Source organism: Rhincodon typus, chromosome 26 (genome assembly GCF_021869965.1).
Source record: "Rhincodon typus isolate 14 chromosome 26, sRhiTyp1.1, whole genome shotgun sequence".
Classification (NCBI taxonomy): domain Eukaryota; kingdom Metazoa; phylum Chordata; class Chondrichthyes; order Orectolobiformes; family Rhincodontidae; genus Rhincodon; species Rhincodon typus.
Window position 1 is genome coordinate 43,375,310 of NC_063357.1, and position 10,827 is coordinate 43,386,136.

The 10,827-nt window shown below is 38.6% G+C and overlaps 1 protein-coding gene across 1 annotated transcript in view; it reads left to right on the forward strand.

Annotated features, from left to right (window-relative positions):
- ube2g1a (ubiquitin-conjugating enzyme E2G 1a (UBC7 homolog, yeast)) overlaps positions 1–10,556 on the forward strand; it is a 28,867-nt gene extending 18,311 nt beyond the window's left edge. Inside the window, exons 4-6 of the mRNA XM_048612405.1 lie at positions 3,746–3,924; positions 6,661–6,778; positions 9,532–10,556. Of these exons, the coding sequence (XP_048468362.1) occupies positions 3,746–3,924; positions 6,661–6,747 (266 nt within the window). The 3' untranslated portion in view covers positions 6,748–6,778; positions 9,532–10,556. The remainder of the gene's footprint in view (positions 1–3,745; positions 3,925–6,660; positions 6,779–9,531) is intronic.
- The last annotated feature ends 271 nt before the right edge of the window (positions 10,557–10,827 follow it).

Genomic DNA, 10,827 nt, shown 5'->3' on the forward strand with positions numbered 1-10,827 from the left:
CAACAGTTGAAGTTCATGTCCCCGGGAGCTGCTCTGTGTGGTTGTGGCGCAAATGTAAGCGTGCTGAATATGAGGCGTTCTGCCAAATGACTTTGACAGTCTGCTCCAGGAACAATCCGATCAGAAATACCATCTCCTTTTGCTGCAGGACTTCGGGAATGTTACATGTGGACCACCATCTGATGGATTTGTAGTCAGCGTTGGTCTTCTGCACAAACGTATCCTTGAGGAGCATTTGGTATGGGACAGTCCCAACTGCTTGGAGCATTCTGCAATAGCATGGCCAAACACCAGGGAAAGATAGAACCTGATTACATAGTGACACTTGGTGTTTGCATACTGAAGGTCTAGGCACAGCTTGATGCAGCTAAACACTCGGGTGACTTTGAGTTAGGTCCTTGCCATGCATCTCTGGATACTATCTATCTCTGATCTCCAGATAAGGTTTCTTGTAAAAACATTGCTTCATCTGAACAGAAATGCTCCTCCACTCTTTGAAAATCTATTCGAGCTGTTTGAAATATAGAGCTGAAAGCTGATGCGTAATGTATAGCTCAAGGGAACATACAAAATCGGAAAGCTGTCAGATGTAATTTGACCATCTTTTTGGCTGTTATAAGATTGAACACTGGCACAGAAGAAATTTGACAAATAATGAATGTAAATCATAACTTGAACTTTGAATTGCAGGTGTGTCTCAGTTTTTAATAATTTACTCAGCAGTGAACTTGGATTTTACTGATCAACATGAGCTACAAGGTGCTTCAACTTTTGTCATCCTCGTGAGAAATTTCAGTCTCTCTCTTAATATTTAGCCACTGGGTTTATTATCCCCCCTCCTTCAAACTCTGCCTGGAGGCTCTCGTGTCTAGCTGCAAGTAACTGTCAGGCAGCAGAACTTGTGACCCAACAACTGCTTATTTCTGTTGCTTACACTCATGGGTTTTGAATTATCTGGATTTGGCCAGACTGGTTTACAGTATCTAATCCAAAATGGGCCAGTTTTCACGTACCCACCAAATATTTGGTCAGTTTTTTTATGCCAGCTCCCCATGCAGACTCATGGCTGACTGGCTGGGCCCTTCAGTGAAGAAAATGCTTTAAGCCATCTTCTGAGCCTGCACAGCCTTTTCCCTTGCCACTTGGCTAGTGCCAGGGCCCTAGGCATGTTAGCAGTTTTAGACCTTCAACCACAGTGAATTGAAAAGTACCAATCCCTGCTGTCAAACCCTGCCTACCTTTTTTGTTTTGTTTCTTGGAATTTGGAACGCTGCAATTAGAGGGATGATGCAACTGTCAGTGTGAATGGTCTTCAGAGCAATTCTCCCTGGAGATGAGCCCAACACCCTAGGAAAATCTCTTATTCTAGGTTTATTTACGTCGCTGTCACTGAATTGAATAATGCACTGCAACGTCCAGTAAAACATGTCTTATTCGTAACTTCAGGCATAGACACTTACTCTGGAACTGCTTTTTCAAATGAGCACATGAAGGCCAGCTGAAAGCTGGCAAAGGTCATGTGACAGCTGCTTATTCAGCAGAATCTCTTAGGAAAAAACTTGAATCGCCTTGGGTGGGAGCTTACCGTTGGAATGAGCACACCAAAACTAATGTCATCTATGAGTTGTATTTGCAAGTGTGAATGGCCACCATCCAACCTCAATGATCTTTTTAGGTACACCGAGGCTATCGATCATGTAATAGATTCTGGCCTTTGGAACTGAAATCTTTTATTACCTCAAGACCCAGGAAAAGGCCTTTACAGTCTGTTGAAGATGCCTGTAGATACAGCAGCTGCAGAAAAATGTTGTTCCATATTGCTTTTAGGATTCTGGAGACTGGAAAATATTTGTCTCCCAATTCGATTGATAAATCCAAGTCCTTTGGACATCCCGATTATTGGAAGCCGTAAGTACCTGACTTCTTGACCTGTTGAACATTCATCTCATCTCTTGAGGGATTCTGCAATAACTTTTTTCTGACATTTTTTGAATTCCTCGAACATATTCTATAGTGGGGAAAAATCTTCCTCCTTCATTCTACCTGACAGAGCTAGACATGTAATCCTTTTAATGGTTGAGTGTGATGTGTGAATGCGGAACAACAAAACAACAGCTCGGCGAGCCGACCAACCTCAAGGATAAATATTCTTTATTTGTAAATGCACCTAAGTCTACTGACTCTTTAATGCAACCAGGTGCTAAGGGATGCTTAGAAACAGACAGGCACACCCCTTTCCGAAACAACTAGGCCCATTGCAAGCAGTAAATCTTGTTGTCCACATCCCTGACAATACGCATCTTTGCTATTTGCACTGCTTCTCTGTCACTGCATGAGTATAAATGTAGGTTTCCATTTGTGTAATTGTTCATGTTTAATATATTATACTTTAGGGAAGATTATTACAATATTTATAGAACTTGAATGCTTCTGTTCATGAGCATTCCCATCTCCTATAATAGCAAAATAAATAGCACAAACCTAGCCCTTTTCCAACTGTTTTTGGGTGACAAGTGTGGATTTGTTACTTGTCCTGTAGAAAAACTAACTTCTCTCAGATTCAGCACTTCTAACTAGTGTGGGGAAGTTGATTTTATTTGCTATCACTTCAGCTGGAATTACTTTCTATATAACTTGCCAGTATAGCAGTATCTCTACAACTATCAAAATGCTAGGATTTTGTCTTTCTATAAATGATTGTAAGAATTATTTCTCAGGTTCCTCAATGTTTTATTCCTAAAGTTTGCTTTAATGAGAATACATTAGTGAAGTACAATGGTTTATTGGCTGGTTGTGACATAATACAACATACAAACATGCAAAGTAATAGAAGCAGGGTATTTTACCTATTGAGCTTACTCCACTATTCATTTGTTTCGAATTCCACATTTCCATCTCCTTAGGATGTAAGACCAATGGTGAGCAACCATCATGCAGTCATGCCTTGAAGTTTCAGAATATCGATATTGAAACCTGGAGGCTGTAAAATTCATATACCAGAAATGAGGTATTCCTTGAGCTTGCATTGCATTGCGTTTCGTTTGAAAGTTGCAGCAGGCCCAGGATTGAGCTGTTCGTATCAGAGCAAGGCGGTTTCACCTATTTCTTTGTCATCTGCAAATTTAGCTACTGTGCCTCTGCTCACCTCATCTTATGGATGTAATTGTAAAAAGCTGAGGTTTCAGTTTTCACATTCCTCAATGTAAATCAAAACCATTTGTGTGTATTCTATTTACTGCAAGCCTGCCAACCTTCTATCCGTGATAAGTTTCTCCTACGCCATGAGCTTTTTATTAGTCCGCAGTCGTTTGTGGCATCATGTTAAGTGCCTTTTGAAATCGAAGTACCATACATTTAATGACTTCCGTTATCCCCTTTGCATGTTACTACGTCAAAGAACTTCTTTTTAAAAAATTAGATTAAATGTGATTTCTCATTCACAAACCATGCTGGTTCTTCCCAATTGAGTCTTTTTGAAGTGCTCAGATGCAAGCTCCTCAATGATCAATTCCAACATCTTCCCCACAACAGATGTTGAGTTAAATAGCCTGTAGTTTTTTTCCTGTCTCTTACCCTGCTTGAATAGAGGAGTTATGTTTGCTTTTTAGCCTGATTGTTTTATGCTGATACGTCTTGAATAAGTATTGACTGTTTTTGAATATTTTTCTAAAAAAAAACTGTGCACCACTCTCTAATTGAGTGAAGTGCTCTAACAGGAGTTAAGGGTCTCTTTGTTCTGTTACAGTTGATAAAAATGGTGAGGTATGCATCTCAATCCTTCATGAGCCTGGGGAGGATAAATATGGATATGAAAAACCTGAGGAGCGCTGGCTGCCGATTCACACTGTAGAGACAATTCTTATTAGTGTGATTTCAATGTTGGCAGATCCAAATGGAGACTCACCAGCCAATGTAGATGCAGCGGTAAGATCTTTTGAGTTGACACTTGGGGTATTAATATCATTGCTTCTCATTGCAAGGTTTATTCTATTTTTAAACCTTTTTAAACAAAAGGATGAATTTGAGGCCAATGGCTAATTGTCATCTGGAGAGTCTGTGCAGACGTCAGATTAAACCCAACAGGTTGTGAAATTCTGAAAGACCAGGAGACATCAACTAATAACAGTTTAGAGTTCTGAAGTGAAAAATAAATTTGACAACTGCCTTCCATATGATGTGATGTTTGTTTGGATGTAATTTAGATTATCTCCTCTTGATCCTCAATGGAGTTCCATTACATTTTACAATCATGGGTGTCTTGAAAAATTTGTTTTTTTTTAAGAAGTAGCATCTTTCAAATGTGTTTATCAATAATTAGCAGACTTCAATGGACTCAATTCTTGTTAGCATGTCTCTTTCAATAGCAGGTTTTGGGGACAAAATTTGTCAGATAATTAGGGATATTTAAGCGACTCTTGGATAGGCACATGGATGATAGTAAATTGTAGGGTATGCAGGGTAGTTTGATCTTAGAGTAGGATAGTAGCTTGGTACAACGTCATGGGCCAAGGGGCCTGTCCTGTACTGTTCTATGTTCTAAAAGAGGAGTTAAGTTGCTGTTTTGGCTGCGATTGTCTTGCTATACAAAAAACCTGGGAACAGGAATGTGCTGTTATGCCATTCAAGTATGTCAAGGTTGGTATTTCCTTTATTCTGGGGATACGTAGGAATGTCCACTTCAGTGCTCTCGCTCTCTCGCTCTTTCGCCCCAGCATTTCCCAAATGGCAATTGGAGAAGTCTTCGGCAAAATGTTGTAATGTCCCTAACATGTCTCCCACAGTCTGTTACTTGCCAAATGCACCAGTGATGCCTTGGAAACTCAACTATTAGATCACACATGATGAAGTTTGTTTTGGACTTTATACAAACTATGCTTAAGTTTGTTTCTTTATATATCCATAGAATATAGGCATCATTGCAAATCCAACATTTAATGTCAATTGGTTTCATGTTTTTCTACTTAAAGCAGATCAAGATAAATAATTAACAGGCTACATTACAGATACTGACAATTATTTTTCTGACTCCCTTTGCCTTCAGTATTGATCAAAGTCGTGGTTTTGATCACCTTGTCACCTTGAGTAAATGTGTTGGGAATGTACTTCGTAATTTCACATGAACCTGAGCAAAGGCTGGAGCTTATCCAACTTTGTTGCAGCCCACTGATGTAGCCTTTAATGGTTGCATATTACCATCAATTGTAGTTGGAGAGAAACAGCCCTTAAGTTATTTTAATAAACCTTCTCAAACATGCACCAATACACCTTCGGAGCTTGGATCCAGGACTCCTGGCTCAGATAGGGACACGGCCATTGCACCACAAGACCCCAGTATTCGAGTTAAGATATTCTCTAATCAACCTGTTTGGATAGGTTATTACACACCTCTGGAATAGGTGGGGCTTGAACCTAGGCTTGCTGGTCCAGAGATAGGGATTACTATACTGTTACCAGAGTATTTCAAAGGCCTCCAAACTGATACTCCTCTTATCAACCTGTACATCACTGTTATTGCACACTTCTGGAGCAGGTCTCCTGATCAAAGGGTAGGGACACCACCACTGTCACATTAGACAGTGCTTCGATGGTAATCCGAATTTCTCAACATAAATATTCAACTGGTGAAAAATTGTTTAGTATAGTCCTTGACCTAAAATATGCCAATTGCATACAACTGCCTTGCCAGTGTTGAGAAATCTGTAGTTATTTCCCTTCCTGGTCACTCTGCCCTCATTTCATTATTGCAGCTTAATATGCTTTGGAGGAACAAGTCATTCTTAGTTTTGGATATTTTCAGACTAATGTGGAAATTAACATGCTCGTCATCATGGTTTTGTTGATTTCCTATGACACCCATTCATGCTATTTTGCCTTGTGTGCGTCTCTCGAGCTCCTGATTTCTGTTGTAAATTACAAATCTATCCATTTCTTTTAACTTGCATAGTGAGGTTACCCTTCTGCTTTATGATCATAAGTTCCTTAATTAGCATTTGAAATTCTTAATGCCCTGTTCCCACCACCTAAGTTTGTTTTTTTTATTTTCAGTGAATAATCAAAAGGATAATTATGGAAATCAGTTGCAAAAATAAGAATTTGTCACTTGTAAAGGTAGCATGTTTAGTGTTGGCCATTTGAGAGCTGAGAAAGCAGGATCCAGACATACTGTGCAGTCCATCATAGTTGATTCTACAGACGTTCTGCCTGAATGCTTGTGGAGCTGACTTCAAAAAGGGCACTAGTGTTTATTCAATCCTCCTGTCGAGCGTGGAGGATGCAAAGAAGGCCAGTGGAATTTCTCAGCAGTCTGTGTTACTGATATACAGTCCGTCTCACCCTGCCTGCCTCGCATCTATCACTTTTTCAAGTTTTATGATCTTCATATCCTGACCTACACTTAAAATGATCTCATTGTTGCTAATTGCTTTTCTACACTGGCTGTAATCGCCTCTAAAATAAAACCTTTTGTGTTTGTACTGTGTTTTTGGGCAACCTGAGGGGACAAATGCTGAAACTTATTTTCCAATGAAGTTCATGTTACATAAAGTATAGGGTCATCTTGGTATTTTGCTTTGATTTGCATTCACCATCCTGCAACTTAGCTTTTAATATTTTGGAGACAGATGAACATACTCATATTTTTCTCTGGCTTTTATTTTGTAGAAAGAATGGAGGGAAGACCGTAATGGTGAATTCAAACGAAAAGTTGCACGCTGTGTACGAAAAAGTCAAGAGACTGCATTTGAGTGATGCTTCGTTCACCAGGAAGCTTCACTTTCTGGTAAGTAAAATAGTGAACTGTCAATCTGGTGCAAAGTTGACTAATTAGGATCTAACTACCGTCAGCACACTGATTTGTGTCTTGATTGATTGGAGTGTTAAACAGTAATAACATAGTTCTTTAGTTTACTGTAGAGATTAATGAACAGCAAAATGCAAAGATTGCATTACAGCCCTACCTCACTGGCTTCCAGAAGTTATCCTTTTAACCTTATCCAGCAATACATCGAAGGGTTGATGGTTGAAGCCTTGAAGTTCAACAGCATTTAATCTGCTAGAGCCAAAGCAAAACATTATCAATGCACTTAGCTATTATTCCACATTGGTTTTCAGGATGAGACCATAATCAGATTTAGCTTAGGTTGCGATGTATACCAGTATCTGAAGTTTGTGTTATAATTCAAGAGCTATGCTTATCGTAAAATTCTTTTCTGTATACTACAGGTCAACTGAAGTATCCGCGTCCATTAAGCTCCAGGTTTGCTTTGCTGTGTCCTCTGATCTTTGTCGCATACTGGCTAGCATCAATATGCTAGAAGAGAAATGTCGCTTAAGTCGTAGCTATAAAATGGCAGGAGTAAGCCATTCTGCCCCTCAAGCCTGCTCCACTAATCAACAAGATCATGACTGATTTTGTAACCTCAAATCCACATTCTGGCCCACTCCTGAAAACCTTTCACTCCTTTGCTTAAGATTCTTATCTACCGCTGCCTTAAAAATATTCAAAAACTCTTTTATTCTGAAAAGGTGGTGGAAGCAGAATGCCAAAGACACTCAACCCTCTAAGAAACAGTTTCACCTGTTTTCTGTAGGTGGGTGACCCCTGTGTTTTTTTTTTAAAGCAGCACCCCTAATTCTTGATTCTCCCATAAAAGGAGATATCCTCTCTACGTTTACTTGTCATGTTACTGATACGTTGATACAGTTGTGCATTTCTGCCAATGCTTGTATCTATTGGTATTTTAGTATGGTACACTGTTCTCTTGGTTTCTGTCCCAATGCTAAAAGAGTTGCACAATTTTGTATTTCTTGCAGTTGCCATGCATTGAAAATTTCATGTTTCCATTTTAGTTTTGACAAATGTCATGCAAAGTATGTAAATATTCATTTTAAAAAGTGAAAAAAGACTTTATTTTGGAAGGGAAGTGAGAACAGAGCAGGAACTGTGGGCTTGCTACCCAAGTCAGCATTTTCAGTCTATGATGTACTCCTGGCTTTTTTGGATTAACTTTCTTTTCTTAATTCCTGTTGAATGTGAATTTACTGAGGCTTGGTGTCTTCAAAAGTAAAAATATTTGCAAACTAAGCAGTGAAACCTTAATTGCCCCTAAGGCAAGAGCCATTTAAGTAAAAGCACTTTTTTTTAAAAAAAAAAAAGCACCAATGAGTTTCCAGAAAACCTGAGCCCTATGACGTTTGCTGTTGGGAGCACACATAACAAGGGATTGAAAGGTGCCCTGAATGTTTCCCCTCTCAGTTTGTAGTTCTGTGAATTAATCCAAGTAGTTTCCATGGTGTCAAAGACTGCAGCATCCCATGCAGATTACACCAGTAATTTATTTTAATCTTTTTATTCAATAACAAAATAGCTTTTATTGTCCATCTGCCCTTGATTGTGGTGAGCTGCTTTACTTGAACAGCAGAGTGGCTTTCTTTAAATCATTTGGTGACCACTACATTGAGTGTGTATGACACTGCAGAAACTAAACCACATTGCTCCGTGTTTTGGAGTCCGATCACACAGGGTGTGGACAGCAGATTTCTTTCCCTTTTCAAAGAAAAAGTTAGGAACTTATTTTCATGATTGCCTTACTCATCAAACATTGAAATTAGATGTGCAGGTAGACCACTTGACTGAGGCTCCTCCACCATTCAGTTAGCTCATAGTTCATAAGATAAGTCCAACTTTTAGATGTATTCATGCTTATGTCACTGCAAAGCCTTGAGTGTCACTGAAGATTAGTGATGTTGCTACTGTACTGGCAGCTGCACCCCATCACCAAAACATAGATAATATCAAGTCATTTTCAATGCATGTACGTCAAGAGGTTGCAGTATTTTCATATCAAGTCACATCAACCAGCATATTCCCCTTATTTGCCTCCCATGTAGATTATTTCCAATAGTGCAGGGGAAACTAAAACTATGATTTGCTTCAGTGGTTTTTGGGTGTACAACTGATTTTGCTTTTAAGGGCTGCTTAGATCAGTGAGAATGGAGGGACAGAGTAATATTTTGGACTTGGTGATGGGGTCTAATCTTGATCACTAACTACATAAAGTCAAATAAAACATGCAAGTGAAAGCTGTCATGGAGGGATTGCTAAGTATGGAAATTTGGAAATTAGAAGTTGCCTGACTGAAGCTCTCAACTGTAAATCCTCTACCATTGATCTTCCGGTTAATATGAAATGCAGGAAAATTGGAGTCGCTTGGTTTCATTACAGTTGTTTGTAGAATGATGAATCCAATTTGATACATACGTGTTACAACATATCAAGTATAATGTTTGCAAGGAAGTTTAAGTTGACTCTTTTTAATGCTGGGAGAATGGGTTTTCCACAGCTTAAGGAAATGAATGATATAAATGCTTCTCAGATCTCTACAAAAACTTAAAGCCTGAGATTTAGGCTGCATCTGGTATATTAGAAAGATGTCTGCTTTTAAACTATAGCATGCACAAAGTGGTGTTAAAGCTTGTTTTAAGAATTTGCACTAAACTGAAGCAATAACTAATGGGGAATTTGAGTTGCAGGTCTCCAATTAAGAACCAACATGGCACTGTTGACTTTCTGCACTCAACCCACCAATTGTTGGACCTCTTCAAACTGGTAACAAGTTGGAAATCCTGGATCGGCATTATGGAGCTGAGAGTGTATTATGCCATCCTCATTGAGTAAAACCTATCGTGCCAACTTGGGGAGGGGGGACAAAATGATGCATCAGGATTCCTGTGAACTGCTTTGATCTTCAGGAGGAATTGTAAAGACCTGTACATAGCACAACATTATCTGGATATTCTATATACTGTACTTACACACCCACAATATGCATTGTACCAAATTATAGCTTGCTTGTAGTTAGAGAATCGTGTAAATTCTGAAAGAATTTAGCAAGAGGGCTTTGTGCATTCAATTTTCTGAAGTTTACTATTAAAACAAAAGTCTTGTAAAAGGTATATTGCACTGTAAAACTGAAAGTTGCATTTATCAATGTTTTAAGATGGATTCCATTGTGAGAATGTTTTGCCAGATATTCTGATGCATTAACACTCAGTGGCTGAAAACATTTTGGGCATAAATAATTTGCAGATGTTCAAATTTAACATGCAGCTACTTTTGGTTCTACAGCAAGGGGTTAAAGTTTATATCTGAATTTGAAATTAGCCAAGGTGACCTCATTAGTCTTCACTACCCAACTGATGAAACAATGTTTTCTGAGCTTGACTTTGTGGGGAGTGTTTGAAGTAGGTTTCACATGTTTAGGTGTAGGCTTTCACCCTTCTCAGTGGGAGTTTGAGGACTTTTTTGGTATTAAAAATGCTGTTTGTGTGTATGTTTTCTTTCCTTTCTAGCTATAATGCAGATTTTCTGCTGGAGTGTACAAAGACAAATGGTGATGTATATTTTCATGTAATTTGATTTTTGGAATTCTGTCACCTGTAGTGAAAGTTCTTTCAAAATATAATTGTTTTCCAGTATGTGTTGGTTTCAATTGTGTAAAACCTCTCAATTGTACTTGTTTCATATGGAAATTATTAAAATTTGAACTCAAGCACGAGATAGGGATACAACAGATTGAACTCTATGCAAATTATACTTTAGTACAATAACTTTCGTATGTTCTGCTTGCAGTGCACTTGAACACAATCTTAGGACTTGAGCTCTTGTGAATACTAAATACTTTAAATGCACTGATGCACATTTTAATTTTTATACCTTTTTTGGGGTTAGTGCAAGCATAAATCCAGGAAAGAAAGGTGAGGGATTAATTCTTGCACTTCCGTAGAGAGGGACATCTTATGAGTGCATTGTTTAATTTCAGTCTTCTG